Raw genomic sequence first — 22,120 nt, forward strand, 5'->3', positions numbered from 1 at the left:
CTCATGGCTGTATTAGATCAAAAGGGTGCTTCTACTAAATACTGAGCAAAGGGTCTGAATACTTAGGACCATGTGATATTTCAGTTTTTCTTTTTTAATAAATCTGCAAAAATGTCAACGATTCTGTGTTTTTCTGTCAATATGGGGTGCTGTGTGTACATTAATGAGGAAAAAAAATTAACTTAAATGATTTTAGCAAATGGCTGCAATATAACAAAGAGTGAAAAATTTAAGGGGGTCTGAATACTTTCTGTACCCACTGTGTATATATATATATATATAAATAACATTTATGCCCCCCTCACTTCTGAAATGATGGCTACGCCCCTGGACTGAGGTGCCCTTGAGCAAGGCATCGAACCCCCAACTGCTCCCCGGGCGCCGCAGCAAAAGAATGGCTGCCCACTGCTCCGGGTGTGTGTTCACGGTGTGTGTGTGCACTTTGGATGGGATAAATGCATCCCACTAATTCCGAGTATGGGTCACCATACTTGGCCACATGTCACGAATGTCATGTCATATCATGAATTCATTAAATTAATTTAAATTCAAAAGTAAAGACTAATACATTGTCACAAAAGAAAAAAAAATATTTCAAATAAATGCTATATTTTTTATGAACTTTCTATTAATCAAAGAATCCTGAAAAATGTATCACAGTTGCCACAATAGTATTAAGCGGCACAACTGTTTTCAATATTGATAATAAGAAGAAATGGTTCTTGAAAACCAAATCAGAATATTAGAATGATTTCTGATTGATTCTGTGATATTTAAGACTGGAAAATTGCAGCTGAAAATATGGTTTTGCCATTACAGGAATAAGATACATTTTTAAATTATTAAAATAGAAAATAAAAATGAATAAATTGTAATCATATTTCATAATATCACTGTTTTTTTTTACTGTATTTTTGATCAAATAAATGCAACCTTGGTGAGCATGACTTCTTTGACCTTTCAAAAACATTTAAAAAATCTTACCCACCCAACATTTTTGAAATAAATATAACAATATAAAAATAAACAGAAATGCATACACAAGACACAAAATAATTTCCTCAAACTTGATAGAAGGATTTTCCCAGCTCTGATCCTTTGCTACTTTCAAGAAACATCTAAAAACACACCTCCATCGTGAGCACACACACACAATAAAAATATGAATCGTTTATGTTATTGTACTGTTTTTGCTCTGGATAAGTGTGTCTGATAAATGCATAAATGTAAAATGTAAATGCGACTATAAAAGTACAGAAATAAAGATTAAGCTGTCATTGTCTGTGGTGAAAATGGAAGCATGGATCCAGGTCTGCTTGTGTTGGTAATATCTAGGACAGGGACTTAAAAACCATATCCACTTAAATAAAGCTGTCACAGCACGCTGCTGTCAGAGGCATTTCGCACAGAATCTCTTGAACTCTATACATACTTACCAGGGAAAATCGCTGGATAAATCTATTCCCAACAGAGTCCCTCTGACGTACGTGTTTGTATCGCACGTTCGGGAAAAAAATGAATACCTGCAACAAACTCAAGTAATCAATATCGCATAACGCCTCATCTGTGTAATGCAACACCCCTATGATTTACTTCTAACCGGTATTGTAGAATAATCACTAAAGGATACAGACCTTTGTTGCAGGTGATTTGACATTTAGAGAGCATGTACATTATAAAAAATGCTTTGTGACATCAGATACAAGGCAGATTGTGTAGTTGCGTATTGGGAGGGAGGCGCACCAGCTTGAGTGTGTGTATAAACATATGTTTGTGTGTAAAGCGGCACACCAGAGGCTTTACATTTGGCCTGTAGTCGTCCCATCAGGACCCCAGCAGTGACAACCCCTTAACAAGCTCAAATCAGGCCCATTCTCACTGCTGGCTCATCCATAGAGCGAGAACCCCTATTGCAAATAGAGTATTGATTTTACACCCTGCATTAAAGTGGTTTATTTTGGCAGCGTGGTAACAGCAGAACTCATATCTACATATATTCTGCATTGACATACAATTAACTAACTTATAGGATAAAACAGAAATTGACCAGGTTGATGTCCTGATGGCCCACTTTGGGCACGATTATGAACATAAGAACAAAAGGAGCTGTTCTTCCACTTTACAATCTTATTGATTTTCCAAATGGTGTTTTAACTAAATGACACATGATGTACTTAGCACTGAGCTGCTTTCCAAGTCCTCGCTGTTCCCTGCATCTCAACCCTAAATCTACCACAAGAGTTAGCGTAATTTAACACAAGAGTCTCCGCAAGACTTTAAACTTTCATTGTCCCCTAAACAAAGGAGCGGTGGTTTTAATGAATGCTTTCTTGAAATAGCAGCCACTTCGTTAAGAGGAAAATCCTTCGCGGTGGAAAGAGCGCGATGAGAGGAGATGATAGTTTGAATGGTTCCAGATTAGGCGATTGTTGGCACATAAAGGAGGAAATGAGAGATACGGAGAGATCAGAACTTTTCTGACAAATGACGAGATAGCTATTAAAAGGGCTATTTCCAAAGCTTTCTTTTAGTCGCACCAGACCCACCATCTACATAACAATGGAAGCAATCACAGTGAGAGGGAGGGTTTGGAACATTATTCAGATAAAGCACTGTTGATTGGAGCTCTGTTTTGGATTCGTTGATCGCTGAGGCCACAAGCGTAAAAAAGAAAAACACAATAAAAACTACATTTACAAAGGCTTCTTTGTGTACATCACTAAAATTAGCCCTGAAGGATAACACTGGGAAGTTAGATTCATTCTGTTTATTCAAAGAACCAGTTAAAACTTGATTTACCAACTCATCTGAGTCTTTATTCAAAAGTGTTTTTCCAGCAGCATTTTAAATGTCATTTGATGTTGTTTTGTAGTGTATGAAATGCTGCTGTTTATTACTGTTTATCACAAATGGATTTTTATGATTTTTTCCATTACTTTTGCAGATGTTTGAGATTACTGGATATTTTAATAATGTTCTAAAATGAGTTTATAGAGACTGCACTCACAAAAAGCAATGAACGCCAATTAAATATATTAAAAGTCCATTCATGCCTGCAAATTTGCTGATATTTCCAAGTTTTCCATAACTACTGGAAGCCTGTTTTGCTAAATACAGAGTCATTTATCAACACATTGCAAATCAGTTTGAGAATCTGTTCAAAAAGACTGTTTATGAATTAGACACTTTTAGCTCATCAAATATACGATAACAGACAGAGACGCATTACCCTTCAAGGATTTTACATATCCCAAAGGTTGTTTTTTTTTTGTTGCTACAGTGAGTGGCAATCACGGTGGAAGGATTTGAATGCTGGGAGCTGTTAGAAATGGATGTTTTGAATAACTGTTTGGAGTGAAAGGTTAGAGAGCTGTCCCTGCTGTTCCCTTGCCCTCTCCTCGGCCCTGCAGCCACTGACCTGCTGAGCAGTGATCTGTGAAATTGCCTCTCTCCGCTGTCATACGTGCGACTATTCACAACCCCCAAGGCCAGAATACATGCAGCCATATGGACAGCGACATGACTATCACTTTACCCTTTCAGAATCTCTAAGATGTTTAGTACATAAGAGAAATAAAGTCTTAAACATAAGAGCAAAACATGTTTTTTTTAATAATAATAATAATAATAAATAATTTGAAGTTACAATTTTTATTAAAGATAATTAAGTATATTCCACAAGACAAAATTTAAATCACAACCTTTCACAAAAATATAACACAAATTGTGTAAATTCAAATTTTATATGTAAACATCTGTGAAATAGCTTCATCAGAGAATTAAATAATAAAAAAAATGTTTTATGATCTCTTTTTTAAATGACAAGCATCTTGCAGATTCTTAAATTAGTAAACATAAGAGCAGAACACACTGAACACACATTTTAGCATTGAGATACCATTATAGTTTTTTTATGAATATTTTGAACCTAATTTTAATTTTTTATATTTTCCATTCTTATTTTAATTTTAGATAACATATTGGTAATTTTGTAGTGTTTTTGCAGTTTTGTATTTCTCCCTCTATCTCTATGCAGTTTTATAAATTTTTTTATTTCATTTTTAGTTTTAGTTATTTTAGTACATCAACTACCTTAACTACAGCAACTAGCTGGAATACATTTACATTTACATTAAGCCATTTAGCAGGAGCTTTTATCCAAAGTGACTTACAAATGATGACAATAGAAGCAATCAAAACCAACAAAAGAGCAATAAAATGCAAGTGCTATAACAGGTCTCGGTTAGCCTAACGCAGTACACGTAGCAAGTTTTTTTTTTCTTTTTCTAAGAATGTCAAATATTTCCTCTCTACATCTTCCCCTAAACTCTCTTTTACCCTGTCAAAAGCAGGCTTATTTTAGATTCCAACAGAGGACTGGTCTATTCCACGAAGACAGAGGTCAGAGTGCAGCCCAATGTTGAATGCATTACTCTCACTTAAACCGCTACTTTGTTCTTCCAAAGAGTCTGCGTGCTCCGAGAGATACTGAACTGAGCTTTAACCCCGAGCCCCTGATATTTGCTCAGAACATAAATACACCACTTATAACTGGAGGACAGGCAATTAGGCAGCGTCTGCCTTTTCAAAATGAAAAGCAAACTCGATTTACGGAGGAAATAGTTCTGTAAACTGCACAAACCAATGCTAACAAAAGGTCAAAATTAGCATTCCGCATTAGAGAGAACAGAGCGAAAAATGAATATGAAATGTCGAGACGTCGCTGTTCATATGTGCGCTGCTGAATATTTATGACACTTAAAACACATCCAATTAACTATTTAAATGATTAATATTCATGCAGTCATAAATATGCATACTTTTATTGTTGTGCTCTATAGGTAGTGCGGAGCCGCAGACGTTTGACGCTCGAAAGAAAGGGTTTTTGTTTGGCGTCTGGTGAAAGCTGAAATTCTCCGATAAGCTCTCCCCCATTACTGATGAGATAATGAGACTCGGAAAGGTTTCTAACACACATAACACTGTGTAAGTCTATCTCTGTATGCGATTAAGATCCAATTTAGACAACGCCATCAGGCCACAAACATATAAGTGCAGAACGGCAGTTGAAGATTGGAGAAACAAGCGATAAAAGGAAAACAAGTTTCTAAACATTTAATTTTGCTTGTAAGAATTTTAAAAAAGCCTAGTTGACTTAATCTGAACAGGACATTATTTAAAGATCAGCGTAACATTTCCACTTTCATTTGCATGTTTCTAAAAACGTTGACCTGTAATGTTCTTATGTTGCTGAATTTGCATGAAATACAGATTATACCTAATCTATACTATTGTAAAACGTTGCTAAAAACTTAAAAAGGTTTAAAGGACATCAATTATTTCAAATTCTTCTCCGACTGTTTTCCACACATCATTGTCAAAACTGCAATGCTAGGGTGTTCTGAGCGTTTTTTTGGCAAGTTCTTATATGTTTTCTAGGATTTTGGGGTGTTTTTTTTAGGCATTTAATTGCTAGGCGGTTTTAAAAAGTTACATATTTATCATCTACAAACTAAAAAATCATAATTCTGATTGTTTAGAAAAGTCACTTCAATTGTCTGTAGCACACACAGTGGGGAACGAGTTAAGCGCCAATTTTAACAGTCATTTAATACTGTACTTAGGTTTACTTTTGCATAACATTCCCTAATCAAAAGTTCCCAAGTAGCCAATTGAACATTTTCAAATGAAAAGTTAATTCTAGAGCTAATATGTTTAGTCACGTTTAAAGGCTTGCTCTGCAATACATCTGCTGTAGCGAGTCTTTGTCTTCCAACCCTCTTGTGTGGACGAATCCAATTCAACAGAGCCATTCAGGTGGAACAGTCGAGCTCTGTTTCTGTCCTCCCCAAGGCTGAGCACATCAGTGAGTACAGCACACCTCCATCTGGCTCTTAATCACAACGCCATGAAAACACTTTGTGACTGCTGTGGTGGAAAAGGTTTGTTGGTGTAGTCACAATAATCATATATTGTCACACTTGTGCTATTCAACCACGCTGTATAAAAATTGTACCGAGCCAAGAACTCAGCTGTGCAATTGAATTCCCGCAAAATGATTTCTGAAAGCACTTTTGATAACAGCTTATTTTTCCCTCAGTGCTTACAATGCAGTGTATGTTTACTTAAACTTTTCAATACGCCATTTAAAAGCCATTGGGTGAAGGTGAAGACGACAGTACATGTCAGTCACTTACATCTGGTAACGACTCCCTCCAGTCTGATAATGTTGGGGTGGTCGAATTGGCCCATGATGCTGGCCTCGCTCAGGAAGTCCCGCCTCTGCTTCTCTGAGTATCCTGCTTTCAGACTTTTGATGGCCACGTATATTTCTCTCTTGCTGGGGAGCTTCAGACGGCCACTGCAAACCTCACCAAACTCACCTGGAAAGAAACACATGGCTATCATCAGCATCAGACTATGGTGGATTTATGAAGGAAAATACACGTAAATAAAATTCACTTGACTGGACACTGTGACTGTGTTCACTGTCTTGTTTTCCAGTGAAAATATATGGTAACACTTTAGTACAGGGACCAATTCTCATTATTAACTAGTTGCTTATTAGCATGCCTATTATTAATATATTGACTGTTAATTAGTACTTATAAAGCACATATTATGCATGGCCATATTCTACATCCCTAATCCTACACAATACCTACATTTAACAACTACCTAACTAATGGTTAATAAGCAGCAAATTAGGTATTTATTGAGGCAAAAGTCAGAATGAATGGTTTGTTAATAGCGAGAATTGGACATTAAAATAAAGTGTGACCAAATATATAAACATAATTTAAAATAGATCTCTTTATTGCATAATATATTACAACTCATTAAGACAGCAGAGAATATATTTTATTTTAGTTTTAATTTTTCTGACCACATTTGAATTGTTTTTTTTAAATCATAAATACAAACTTTAGTGAGGTTCATTATAAAAAAAAAGCATTTTGCCAATGGCGCAAGAAAGTAATTTATACAAGTACACAATTTAAGGATTTTTTTTCTCTGAGAAACAAGATATTTGTTGAAATGTTATTAAGTGAGAAGAAAGGGACTGTAGAGTGACACGAGAATCATAAATCTAGAACAGCTTTGTAGAAAACTTGGCATATACTGTATATATATTGTTTTGGGAAAGCTCTGTTATATGGTGGATAACATCTCAGTCAAATATGTTTGGGTTAAATGCGTGTCCTGTTCTCACACAAAGAATCTAAGAATATTTCTCCATGGCATTGTTTAATTCAGAACTCCTAAAGCCCTAAAGAACTCTATTGCACACTATTGCAGCCAGATGAAGAGAAATTTGAAATGAGACAGAGAAATAAAGAACCAGGATAAAACACAAAAAAAGTCAGAAAAATGGAGAAACAGTCACTCACGGACAGAGAAAGCATACGCTGAGGAAAATTAGATTTCAAAGCCAAGTTCAGATGCAGAGATATGCGGTATTAACAGCTCAGTATTTCAAACAACAGCTTTGTGTGTGAGGATTACAGTTGGCAGACGTTCTATAATTAGGGCTCAAATAGAAACCTCGGTTCTTTGACATACATTAGCACACAACTACGCTTACACACTGAAAACACGTTTTATGAAGTGAACACACCTCAATATTTAAGGAGCTACACTGACACGATTTGCATAATGTATATTTGAGATTCAATATTGTTTTATTTTCATTTTATTTCCACAATTTGAAGAATAAGACTCTCACCTGCACCTATAACTCTCTCTATACGTATAGTGGAGGCATCAATTTCCTTGGCAAAATCTCGGATGGCTTGATTTGGGTCCTCGTAAGTGTGGGGGTGAATATACGTCCTGCTTCCTGGAAGTTTCACTGCAATAAGAAAAAAAAAAAAAACACATATGGTTTTCACACAGGGATTTTCAGTCCGAATGAATGCCAAGACACGACTGCACCGTAAACCCAAACAGCCTCCTAAAAAAGTTGGAAAAGATAAACTCTATGGTGAGCATGAGGGTTTTTGATTTATATCGCACTCTCACAGCCGAGACTGGAAGAGAGACCTTTTACATTTATGTTACCTCTAAAAACAACCGTTTGTTTTGACAATCCATTATGTATGAGTGTTGTGTGTGTGTTTGTGTGTGCTATTTTGGCCATCGTACCTCTCCCATTCTGAAACTGCATTTTTTCTTCATCTGGATCTTGCTTCGCTTTAATGTAGCCACAATGTCTGCAACATAAAAAAAAGATAAAAACATCACCTATAAAAATGTATATTTTTATAAACCAGCCATAAAATTGCCGTTCAGCACTGTATGAGAGTGAGGAATAGATTATGATTATTTCCATGCTCCTGAAGAGATGAAGTTCCCTTCATATATTAGACTCAGCTGTGACATCAATGTTTTTCCGTCCATATATACAGCATTAATTGTGTCTGAACACGTTTGAATGAGTATGCCACCTAAAACATGAATAACAGTCTTCAAATGAGAGTTTGAGGAAGTGTATGCCCTGATAAAAGTTAGTCTTTGCATGTGTATGAGTGTGTGTGTGTGTGTTGAGTGCACTAGTACATCTGTGAGTTAGTCTCCGAGGGCACGTTGGAATGTCTAAAAATACCCACTGGTGTTCTGGGTCTCCGTGGGTACGATTCTGAAACCGTCTGCCTTCACCTGCAGCAATATAGTGCAACACACCCAGTATAAAAGCTCCTAGAGGCTTAGCAACATTTTAAGCATCACTGCAAAACAACAGCCCCCCTCACAGTCATTTGTCAACTGAATGCAGTTGCAGTTTACTCATTAAAAGACCCCTGAAGCATGTCTCCTAAAGGCATTTCATTTAATTTAATTAAATAATAGCTGTTTCACATTTCAGTTGTACAAGTTCACCTTTTCATGCAATCCATGTTTGACTTTGCGTCTGCGATGGGAGATTGAATATGAGACTAAACTCAAGCCCAAATTTCCATCGTGAACTAAAGAGGTTTACATAGTTACAGAACTTATGTAGTACGCAAGTAAATAAATAAATGGTGCCAATAATCAAAATAATAAAATAACATTCAACAAAGTTGAACGAACGAACAAACAAACATTTAATAAAAACAAGGTTCCGGTAATTAAAATAATAAAATACTTTAAAGGGGTCATATGATGCTTTTTTAAAGATCATTATTTTGTGTATTTGGTGTAACAGAATATGTTGACATGCTTTAATGTTCAAAAAACACATTATTTTTCAAAACACTCCAAAGAGAAAGGAAAACTTGAAATCGCATCATATGACCCCTTTAAAAAATCTGATTAAATAAAAAAGTTAAACGAACAAATGAACAAATAAATAAGTAGTGCCTGTAAAATAACCAAAACAAAACAAAACAAAACAAAAAACAAACAAAAAAAAAATTTCGTAAATGTTCAGCCCTGGTGCCATGTGTCAGAGACAACAAAAATCTTTCTCTATTCAATATATGAGCAATATTAGCATGACTGGAATTGATTTTGAGATGTTACCAAGATGGATGCTGAATTAACTGACCTGCCTTTGAGTGTGCCTTGAAACCCATTTCTTTACCTTAGAGTGGGTCATGAGGATGCTTGAGTGAAGATCTTCTTGAACCGAATCAGCCTCTGCAACTTCCCACATGTAACTGCCTAATCTTTAATGCTCCCTTGCAAACAGCATTACGCTTTAATGAGAGAAGCTATGAGGGAATTACATTTCCCTTCTTCAGGTTCTTCTCTCCCTTGTTCCTGTGCCTAAACTCCCCTCGGTAATTTGTCTCAAAGTAAGAATCACTCATGACAGCTAATCTGAGAAGAAAATGTAGAACTCTCTCATTACAATCAAAGACTAGTACATTTTAAAATCATCTTTTGATTATAATTGGTTTGGGGTGAGTTCCAAGGCATCCGTAACCGCTCGGGAGCGGCTGAGCTCGTGATAAGAGTCGGCAGCAGGGAGACAGATGAGCTGGAGGCTTCTGGCTTTTAATTTGGCAGTAATGATGAGGAGAGGGGCTGCCCATGCCAGGGTCACAGGAGCCCAGCCATGGCGAGTTGGCAGGCTGGAGCTGTGATTGCGTGGCAGAGAAAAGTGAGAATGATTCTGTCTTTGGCAAGCGCACCTCACTCGCACACGTGTGTGTACACTACATAGTGTAACCGATTGCCAGTGTTCATCATGCTCCATCACTTCAGTTTGATGCTGATTTTATTTGGCTGAATCAAACACAAGCTCGTCATCATGTAAACGCCACTAATTGGCTGGACGGATGGATCCCCCTGTGCGTGCGTGTGTGTGTGTGTGTGGAAACCTTGACTCATCTCGTCATCGATGTCAAGGAGAATGAAGAAAAATGTGATATATAACAAGATGAACGGCTGAAGGTCATCAAAACTAGAAAACAAGCCATTCATTAAAATCTCAACTTTATTGTTTTTCTTGAATGCAATCCGACAAATGGGAAAATATCAGCAAATTTAACAGTTGTTTATGACAGCACTCAGCTATGCTGTCAGGAAAGTGACACAAGCGCACACCAAAATACTGTGTGTGTGCTTATTGTGACAAAGATTTTGCATTAGTTTTTCTAATGTTTTGTTAGGGCTGAATCTAATGTAATCATCCTTTTATAGAGATGCTTAAAAGCACAACAATTACATTGTACAAGTGAGCATTCTAACGTCTCACTTTCTGAAGGTTTGTTAGTGTGTCGGATGGCATTGTTAGTCATGTTTGAGTCTTGTGTTTTGAAAATAGTTAAAAGTGTTACAATTTTATGCATAGACAGAATGATGATAGATAGACAGACAGACAGACAGACAGACAACTAATTAAACGATACAACTATATTATGATAGAACAATAGCTCAATAGACAGAACAAACGATAGCTCGATAAATAGAATGAACGAAAGAATGACAAAACGGACAACAGAACAAGCAACAGATAGACAGAACAAACACAAAATAGACAATAGAAAGTTGTAGATGGACAGAAGATAGATAGATAAAACAAATGTTAGGACGAACAAGAGAACAAATGAGTGAACAAACAAACAAACATATAGACAGACAGACAGACAGATGATAGACAGATAGATGTGTTAAATTTACAAATTCAATACAAATTCATGAATTGAAAGGGAGCCAGTTCTTCACATTTGAATTTTGAACTCTAAGATCAATTATGGCTATTATTCATTATCAAATAATAATATCTTCATTGGGGAATCAAAATAATACTATATCAAAGAGAAAACTTGTTAAGTTAAAATAATATGATTCGTGCTATAGTTCAATTCTTGCTATGTACAATGCAACCGTTTCTACAATCAGGTTCTGTTTTGAAATGAAAATGTGCGCATGTGAATAACGAGCATACATTTCCATTACATAAAGTGTGTATGCGGATATTGAGGACCACATATCTTATGAAGCTGTTCTCACTGTATGTCCGTATGGCTGACAGGCCTCTCAGAAATCTAATGAGAAAAAGTGCATCTTATATTGACAAAATGTCTCTCCTTGAAGAACAAAGCAGCGAGTATCACCCTGATGAACGACTCCAATCTTCCAGTGTTCCTCCAATAAATGAGCGAGCGCTGCTTGCTTTTGTTGAGCAAGGCCTCCGCTCTTTCAGTACGGCCTGAACACCATGAGGACAAATCACTTTGTGCTGCCTAATGCACTCTCGCTCTCTTTCTCCAGAACATTCTGCCACACAGAGCAGACAGATTTTAGATGTTCGGTACACCGGGGTCTGCTATTGTACATTGCTGACGGGAGAAAAAAAAGCTGTTCCTGCTCTACGTGAAGGTCTAGCACATTTCAGCTTCATATTTCCTCATTCTCTGAGTCGCACACTCAATTTACATATCAATTTACCTTCCCGGTCTAATATGCTGTCACATGAGCGCCGTTCTTCTTCATGACGGTTTCCAGCTTTCTGTCCTGCAGACCATATACTGTGGCTTCTATAAAGAATAGTTCACCTAAAAATGCAAATTCTGTCATCATTTAATCACCTTCATGTCATTCAGTATGACTTTCATTCTTCCATGATTTTAATTTTTAAACAATATCCTGGCCACTCTTTTGCCAAAATGCATCATAAAAGTATAATAAAAGCAGACCATTCAAATCAGTCATCTAAAGCCATTCAATAGCTTTGTATGATGAACAGACAGAAATTTAAGTTGTCAAAATCTTGACATCCAACATAGCTCTCACTGACATGTTCATGAGATTTCATATTAGAAGTAAGGTTATCTGATCCATCTACTAATCATTTTGAGTCTAATATTTCCAATGAACTGATTGTTCACAGAACCATCTGAATGATTTGTTCACTTATTTTTATGTTTTATTTTACATAAAGCTATCGCATTGCTTCAGAAAACTTGGAATATAATGTACGATTCGTATGGACCTTGACTGCACCCAACTTTTAATCATTCTCACTAAACAGAAAACATTTTCAAAAATTAACCTTTTTATGAAGAAAGAAAATCCTAAGTGCAACAAATGATCTTGACTAAACTTGAGAATTTTAGTTTTTTTGGGTGAACTATTCATCACCATTTGTCTTATTCTATAACTTTTACTCTTATTTAGATTAAAATATCTTTATTAGTATAGTAAAATTGAGGTTTTACGTTGCCAAAGTACAGTATCATTAAATATACACTACTGTTTAAAAGTTTGGGGTCAGTTGAATTTTTTTGTAAAGAAATTAATACTTTTATTCAGCAAGGATGCATTAAATTGATCAAAGGTGACAATAATAGACATTTATAACATATCAAAATCATTTTATTTAAAAAAATTTATTAATGCTAATAAATTATTCTTGAGCACCAAATCAGCATATTAAAATTATTTCTGAAGGACTGTTACACTAAAACTCTACACTCTAAAAAATGCTGGGTTGTTTCAACCCAACGTTGGGTCAAATATGGACTAAACCAACTTTTGGGTTAAAACTTTAATTAAAAAATTTAACCCAACAGCTGGGTTAGTCCATATTTGACCCAATGTTGGGTTGAAATAACCCAGCATTTTTTAGAGTGTAGTAAATGCTGCTAAAAATGTACTCAGCTTTGCCATAAAAGGAATAAATTACACTTTAAAATGCATTCAAATAGAAAAGTTACTGCAATAATATTTCACAAAATTACTACATTTTTGATCACATAAATTCAGCCTTGGCAACTTCGCTCAAAAACATTTAAAAAATATTTTGAGCACAAATACACACATGTAAAAAAAAAAAAATGATACAAAAATTCATTTAAATAAATGTACTAATAAAAATGCAAACAGGAATTTCATGCATGTCGCACAATGTTTCAGTTATTTTTATTCTTTCCTTCTCTCTTATCTGACCTTTTCACTTTTTGGAACTTGCATCACAATCGTTTCTCCTCTACCTTCATCTCCCTCGCTATATTTTCACATCCACATCTTGACACTCTTTGAGGGTTTGAGTCGGAGCAGAGCTGATGATTGTGCTGACAGTGTGCTTTCTGCTCGGAGCGCTCAGTTGGGCTGCAGCATACTAACGCTATTGAAATGAGACTTGGGGAGAAAGTGATCTGCTGTAACAGGAACCCTAGAGCTGTAGAGCCCCTTCCCATCAGCCTCTGCCCTGAGCACCGAGCTGACTAAGGCGCTTTTTGATTCCCCCATCTCTGCGAGGTGCCTGGTGTGAAAAACGGCTCTCCCAAAAACAGAATTTCTTTAGGATCAAGAACGCCGGCCAGACAAAGACAGCGGCGTGATCAAACGGAAGGGACCTTTCTCCTCTGCGTGAGCTCAGATGGATGGGTTTTTTTATGCCGAGACTCCTTTAGAAGAAAGTTTGATACCTTTAAACTGAGTAAATACGGATGTAAAGGGAGGCTTTGAAACCAAACAGTATCAAATTGAAATGTGAATCTAATGGAAGTTCAAAGGCTGGAAAGACACAAAGGAACTTCTCAACCTTGACTGAACCTTCTCGAAATTCAAACTTCGGACAAATGACGACAAACAAGCTGTATATAATGAGAAATATTTTATATGACAAGCAGGCTTTCTCAATATTCAGATCAGTCGATCAAGACAAGCAGGACTACAGAAATAGGAGGATGGGTCAGGGTTCTCCTCTATCCTCCTGGCATTCCATTCATCTCCATTAAAGCCTCCCTAGCCACATGTCCTTGCCAACTGTTTCTAACTGACTCGCAATTAGGTGAAAAAAATGGTTCAGATATTCCCATGACTGCCGCTGCCCTTACCCTCGCGCTCCAGCAGTGTGTTGAATTATGATCACCTCATCTGGTTTAATTCATCCGGCATCTCATTTTACAAACACAAAGTGGACCGCCGTAGAAACGGGAGCAAGAGCGTCAGCATCATGTAAGCCTTTCGCTAAAGAGTAATCAGTGATTGTTTGGTCAAAGCGATGAGCCTTTGAAATACCAGTCAGTTTATAATACACTTGAAATTAAACGTCCTTTTTGACCTTGATTTTTATTCAAATGAACATGGATGTTTATCGTAGGCTTCTGCAAAATACACACATCTGACCTCCACGCTGACCTTCTCTACTGCTCTGCTCCACCTTTAAAACATTCTCCTCATCTCAGAGTGAAGAATGGCAGGCGCTCTTAAATGTTGATTTCCTGTTTGGTGCACGCCTGGGCTGGGGAAGAGCTGTAAAACCTGAAAGGAGCCTGCAAAGGGCACAGCATGAAGTTATTTCCTCCCATAATGCTTAATTGCTTGTTTGATTACCTTGTGTTTTCCACAGCATTAAAACGGGAGGTGACCAACCTTAGCCTTTCATTTGACAATAAGTATGTGACCTTGAGATAACCGCCCATGCTGACGACACAAAACAGCTACGGTCAAGCTGATATGTGGATTTTACTTTTTATTAATGGGAGAACTAAAGAAGCGTAGGAGACAAAGTGACCTTCTCAGGTCTGCAACATGTCTACAGCCAATTCTGAAAAGGTTTTAGCCATTCTGGAAAATTATTCTGTTTAAATATACCTACTGAGCACTCTTACAAACTAAACTAAAACTTTCACAGCCTGATGCTGCAGAAGAACTTTTCAAAGTTCCACAAAGGACTTTTTATTCTCTTAAATAAAAGGGAATTCTCACATTAATGCCATAGAAGAACCATTTTTGGTTCTTTCAAAAAAAATCTTAAGAACCTTTTTCCACTATAAAGAACATTTTGTGCAATGGAAAGGTTCTATGGATGTTAAAGGTTCTTCATGAAACCATAGACGCCAATAAAGAACCTTTATTTTAAAAGTATTTAGAAATATTAAAGTTCTGATGCTTAAAATAGTTAAAAATGTTAAAATATTGTCATGATTTCTGAAAGATAGCGTTTCAGATGACATCAGATATTAACAATGTATAAATGTAACTTTAAAATAAAGACTTTTTAATGGTTCTCTGCAGCATCTTAGGTTCAACTTGTCTAATGAAGCATCGTTTTTCATTGCATTGAGTTGTAGGGGCTATATAGATATTTAGAAATTTAAATAGTCCTTGATGTGACATTATAGATTCTTCAAATGGTTTCTGGGTTTCTTAAGGAGGTAGTTCACCAAAAAAATACAAATCCTGTCATTACTTACTCACCCTCATGTCATTCCAAACCCATATGACTTACGTTCTTCTGAAAAACCCGAAAGATGATATTTTGAAGAATGTTTCAGCTGTTTTTGCCTAGACAATTAAAGTCAGTGGGGTCCAAAGCAACACTGGACCCCATTGACTTTCAATGTATGGACCAAAAAAAACAAAAACAAAAAACCGTTTGGAACAACATGACATTGTGGAAATGATAAGATAATTTAATGTTTTGGGTGACTACGGCATGCTGATCTAAATAACCTAGAATCTCACATCAATTACTTTTTAAATCTCTAAAGATCTCTACAGTCCATATAACTCAAATGTACAATGAAAAATAATGCTTGATAAAAAATAGTTGAACCTAAGGCACTGCATTGAACACTGAAGAACTTTTATTTTGAAGATTGCTGAATAATAAGTTGCGTTTATATGTTGTTAACATCTGAAGCGAAGCGCTTTTGCTATAATTCAGATTAGACAGCAGTGTCCGTGTTTGAAGTCAGAATCAAAGTAAATGCTTTTGAGAGGCCTCTATTACTGATGAACAGTAATGAAAATTACGCGAATGATCTCGTCGACATTCGGTAATGAAGAAATTGAACAAATGACAGCACTTTGTTCTGAACCCTTTGTTCACTATACTGTCATGCCAATAAAGAGAGAGGGAGAGACATAGGAATAGGATTTGTTTCTGGGCTTCAGAACATATATACTGCACACAATGCAGAACAAAAGAGAAGTTACAACAGTGTCCGTACAAAATTAGTCTCGAAAAATTGACAATGAAGCTGAAAGGGATGCACAGAGAGGCTCTCCAGTGCTCCGTAATTTTGGTGAGGGAGCGTTTTGGCCCGCAGTGGCTGTCAGCAGGGCTGATTAGCATAAACGACAGGCTTTTTTCAAAGATCAGATGATTTCTAATCATTCGGTGTGTTTGCCACAGTGCTAATAGGATGGAGACGGACAGAGAAATGCCTCCCTAACGCTTTCATCACGCGGAGTGGCTCTTCAGATTAATGGCAATCAGCGACACCCACGGCTCCAGCTCACAGGAGCCGTCATCGCTGCACCGTACGGTCATTACATTATCAAGCAATAACAGATAGCCAGAATGAATGCGAAACAAAATGCTCGTCCCTCATCTCTTGATCCCTCATTTCTTTAAGCTACTTTCTCTTGGCTCCTTTCTCTGTTGGAGGAGACCTGGCAGACCTCCAAGGCCTGTTCTTGCTATTTAAAAAAAAGATTTACTCCAGCTAAAGTCATTATTAGTGAAGCGAAAAGATTAAATTGAGATATGTGCTAAATTCCAGGATGTGTTTCTGATAGGTGTGGAGAAACATCTCATTTGTTAACGATTCATTACAGTAATTGAGAATGCAGGAGAGAAAATTGCGGTGATAATGATCCTATTTCTGAGAGCCGCTTTTTATTAGTTTGATTCAGTACAGCAGTCAGAATCCAATTAATTAAGGAGTCTGACCTCTGACATGATGACTAGTGTCGCCCTAATCTATGCAGGGGCCACGCATGTAATATAACTCTCATTTGCTAATCGGCCCAAAGAAAATGAAAGGACATAAAGTGCATGCCTTTGTTTTGGCGAAAAAAGACTGTGTAAATTAGACTAAGCGTGATAGCAGGTTAATTTTGGTTGACTTTTAATTAGAGATAATAAATACTAAGGATACAAATCGTGAAAGGTTATTTATTCAGCTTATAATTATAAAAGCAATCTTTAAAATTATAATTTAAAAAAAAAAAAAAAAAATAAATATTGCTATTATTATTATTATTATTATTATTATATTTCTAATGCCAGATTGAAGAAAAATATTAACAAAAGCACTACATAAAACTGCATAACACCATTAATGTTATATTATATTAATGTAATAAAATAGTAATATAACATTTTCATAAAGCATAATAATACTAATACCAATACTACTACTACTACTACTACTACTACTAATATTTTTTATAATACTATATGCATATTTATATAATAATATTATTGTATAATTATTATTAATAATAATAATAATAATATGCAATATTTTCATAAAGCATAATAATAATAATAATAATGATATTTTTATAATAAAACAATTATTATAGAATTATTATTAATCATAATATAACATTTTCATAAAGCATAATAACAATGCTATTTTATAATAATAAAAGTATTATTATTATTATTATTATCATCTCAGAAAACCAATCATATTTACAATGCCATAACCTACATCTAACTTTCTTTTGTTGTTCTCAGCAAAGTTTTCTGAGGAAAGTACTACAGTACGTGGAAATTTACACTCCCTCCCCGAAGACTTAAAGCTTGAACCACACAAACAGGCCTGTCACCTTTTTCCTAGCAAGAGGTTTAAGATTCCCTTCCTGTATAATTGTGCTTGACAGGCGGCAGCTTGCTTTGCTTTCATTATCTCAGTGTTTACTTCTCTTTTATGCTGACTGTGCGGTATTTCAGTCGCTACTCAAATCGCACCGCTCAAAATGAACTGAGCTATAGTGCCGTCCATCCTATAGAAACAATTATAGCAGCAGCACTGCTGCCAAAGAGTGCTTTTACACACAGCGAGTATATTGCGGTGAGAGGCCAGTCCATCACATTAAGAGGATGGGAGAACCATTACACCTCTGGATAAACGTGAGAAGCATGTGTGTAAATGAGAATGCACTGAGAAGGGCCCGCTGGCTATAGACTTGGAAACCGAGCTCCTATGAAGCTTTGTGTTCACCATTCCAGTTTTTATAATGGGACAGCTCTTCAGTTTATAAGCAGTTTTGGCTCTAAAACATCATTATATCTGTTGTGCTATAATTTCAGGCATGGGAAGGCGCTTTGGTGAGTCTGCTAGCAGCACAGATGCATTTATACCAGGGCAGAAAAACAAAGAGCCAAACATTAAATAGTTAAATTGGTGCCATTTGACCAAACAAAGATATCACTTCGATGTTACCACACACAAGCACACTTGAGGTAAAACTGATTTTTTTTTTGCAGAAATCCATTACGAACATGGCAGCGCAACAACCTGTTCGACACATAATGGGAGGATGAAAATGATCAAAAACATGTTGGAGAGCATGAAGTGCTCTCAGCTTCAGAAGAAACGTTCTACTCGCATGAGAGTGAGTGAGCGAATGAAGCACACTTTCCTGTCATCATTAAGTTTTAAGAACAACCCAAGGCCTGTAGCAGATGCTTCGAAGATAACATCTCATTGACAAAGAGCTGCTGCTTCTGTCTGATTAGATCGGCTTGAAAATCTTCCTTCATCTTTCATTACAGAGACAAATCCATCTGTGCCATACTAGCATCATCAAGGAGATAAGTGAATGATCTCTTGTAGAATCTCAAATTATGTCCACCGTCATGACAGACTATATCTGAAAAAGGTGGTAGAGGGGTTTAAAAGCACAGTATACACTTATAGAGGTGTACCAGGGAGGGAACAAATGAATGGGAAAAATCATGATGCACAATATGACAGCTCTAGAAAATACAATCTCAATTTGTTTTCTCGAGAACAAGCATGCACATTTCATTAGACATGCCTGGAAATAAGTTGCAGGATCATGCAAATACTTTTCAATGTTTACAGTTACTCATGCAATTGTAGAAATGCAGTTGCATTTGCATTATTTGCAGTTGATCTTAATTAATTTATTCCCAAAGTGTCCAAAAATCAGGAACTACTGAATTAAATCATGCATATAACATGTATATAAAATATGTATATAATAGGAGTAATACGCAACATTTAGCTGGTCATGTGATCTTAACATAGCACCCCCATGAGGCAACCTACTATACAGAAAATATGTAGGCCATTGACAATTCACTATGATTTTAAACATTTTTAAAAGTACAATTAATGTATAAAAAAAGTACAGTTAATGCACAAGTTTCTTACAAACACAGCTTTTCACTTCACAAGATGTTAATTGATAGAGTGGAGTCATGTGGATTATTGTGATGTTTTTATCAGCGCTTTGGACTCCCATTCTGACGGCACCCATTCACTGCAGAGGATCCATTGGTGAGCAAGTGATGTTATGCTAAACGTTTCTAAATCTGTTCCAATGAAGAAACAAACTCATCTACATCTTGGATGGCCTGAGGGTAAGTACATTTTCAGCAAATTGTCATTATTGGCTGAACTATTACTAACTATTGAAATGAGGGGAAATCATCTTTGAGATGCATAATACTGCAATTCATATGAATAACTTATTGAATATTTAAAAAAAAATACAGTAACTATTGATAATTATTCAAAAAGAATGTGCTTGCTTGATTTGCGTGCAGCAGAACATATTAAAAATGTAATTAAAAGACAAATATTGGCATGTGTAGCGCGCACGCCAAATAATTAGGCGCTCCACTGAGGATACGGCTTAAAAGAGATTATCCTAAAGGATAGAGCGAGTTAGACGTGGGAGTAAAATAGATTTTCCAACTTTCTCATAAGTTAAAAACAAAAATAATTGTCTGGCAATGATGAGAGCAGCAGTGATGTTTGATAAGTCGGAGAGCTACACTTGCAGGAGTTTCCCAGCCGTTAGCACCCACCTGCCGTGTTTTAATTGTTTTTTAGGGAAACAGACTTTAAAAAAAAAAAATTGTAGTCCGAATTTGATGACTGAACACCATCTGCCTGCTGTAACACATGCCAGTTTCTCCTGTTGTCCATGTATAAGACCACAAATATTCTGTATTCTGTCAGCCAAATGTAAGTCCCTGGTGCACTGAACAAGCAAATTAAAACGGCATTATTTATTTATTTACTTATTTTGATCTCAGCTGTTATTTTATTCCCACAAAAACTAAAGAGATCACAGGGAACGGAAAGAAGAGAAAGGAATAGCTTGTGCGCTAATGACTCCAACTAAAACTTGATTTCTATTAGCCAGTGCACTTATACTTTTATTATTGAGAATTTGACTGTATGACGGTTTACAAAAATGCATTTTTATGGTATGCTAATCATGCTCGCCTATTTTCATTCAACAAGGGGAATGACGCTAATTAGCTGTATTTCAAACGATTATATTAAAGCACAGATCCCAGCCTCAGTCTTTCTTGTAGGCTACAAGTATTATAGCAGTGGAGCAGGCAATGCTGATGTTAAAATCTCTAAATTATGCATTATCTCTGTGAGCCAGGTGAAGTCATCAACAGTGCAAAAATATGCTAACGGTGCCGTAGCCTTAGCAAAATATTGCTCATGTTTTTACAGAGAGAAAACAGAGAAAGAGGGAGGGAGAGAGAGAGAGAGAGAAGAGGAGTATGGGGAATACAAATTGAAAATAATGAAGTAAAACAGGCTGAATACTGCAAGTCTAACTAGCCACTCTGCTACTGTTCCTTCATTCAATTGTTTGCTTGTTAATGCGTTTGTCAAGTCAAGTCAAGTCACCTTTATTTATATAGCGCTTTTAACAATACAGATTGTGTCAAAGCAACTGAACAGCATTAATTAGGAAAATAGTGTGTCAATAATGCAAAATGACAATAGTAAACACAAATTTTTCAGTTAAAGACAGTTCATCATTGAATTCAGTGATGTCAACATCCAGCTCAGTTTAAATAGTATCTTTGCAATCAAGTCAACGGTATCGCTGGAAATGAAGTGTCCCCAACTAAGCAAGCCAGAGGCGACAGCGGCAAGGAACCAAAACTCCATCGGTGACAGAATGGAGAAAAAACCTTGGGAGAAACCAGGCTCAGTCGGGGGGCCAGTTCTCCTCTGACCAGACGAACCAGCAGTACGGAAAAATCAATTTAAGACGTAATAAAACAGACGATGAACACTATTAACAGCAATTATTATATGATGCAATCAAACTTATAGCAAAATGTGGTAGTTCTGTATGTTGTTTCAGGGTTGGCATCATCTGAGGTCCTCTGAGGGGTTGGCATCATCTCTTCTCAGGTGTTCTGGATTGTTCTTTCACTCATTCGTTCACTCGTTCGTTTGTTCCTTCACTTGTCATTCGTTTGCTCTTTCTTCCTGGTGTGATTCTTATAAAAAAAGATGGATATACTTGGCAGCTATAAAGACCTAATGGTAAGAGGAAACAAAATGGACTCAACCTGTCAAGTGGGATTTTAGCAGACCAAGACGTGAAGAGCAGCAAGGTGATTATGCTGTTGGATCTCTTGCCCTGAAATCCTGAGCTGCATGAAATGAAACTATCCTCAATGTTTGAAAGTAAGCCAACGGTTCAGCTTGAGGACTTATAGCTGGCCGGCAGGGGTTATTGAGGCCTGACTTCTCTCTGAAGAACGATACTGTTTGCATAATCTTTCTATAGTATGTCAGACAGCTGTGCTACAGTAGAGACTTACGCCTGAGGCCCGTAGCCAAAGGAATAATCTTCTGGCAAACCTGCACATGGTGGAATAATAAAAAGGCACTTGGGGGCCTCAAATTTGTGGGAAAGACTGTATATC

The 22,120-nt window shown here is 36.5% G+C and overlaps 1 protein-coding gene across 1 annotated transcript in view; it reads right to left on the bottom strand.

Annotated features, from left to right (window-relative positions):
* Positions 1 to 22,120, bottom strand: part of LOC107668971 (ephrin type-A receptor 3-like) — a 131,653-nt gene that overhangs the window by 23,168 nt on the left and 86,365 nt on the right. The window contains exons 9-11 of the mRNA XM_016461052.1: positions 8,146 to 8,213; positions 7,727 to 7,852; positions 6,198 to 6,383 (exon numbers count right to left, since the gene is read on the bottom strand). Coding sequence (XP_016316538.1) covers positions 6,198 to 6,383; positions 7,727 to 7,852; positions 8,146 to 8,213 — 380 coding nt within the window. The remainder of the gene's footprint in view (positions 1 to 6,197; positions 6,384 to 7,726; positions 7,853 to 8,145; positions 8,214 to 22,120) is intronic.

Source organism: Sinocyclocheilus anshuiensis, unplaced genomic scaffold (genome assembly GCF_001515605.1).
Source record: "Sinocyclocheilus anshuiensis isolate Anshui unplaced genomic scaffold, SAMN03320099.WGS_v1.1 scaffold4, whole genome shotgun sequence".
Taxonomy (NCBI): domain Eukaryota; kingdom Metazoa; phylum Chordata; class Actinopteri; order Cypriniformes; family Cyprinidae; genus Sinocyclocheilus; species Sinocyclocheilus anshuiensis.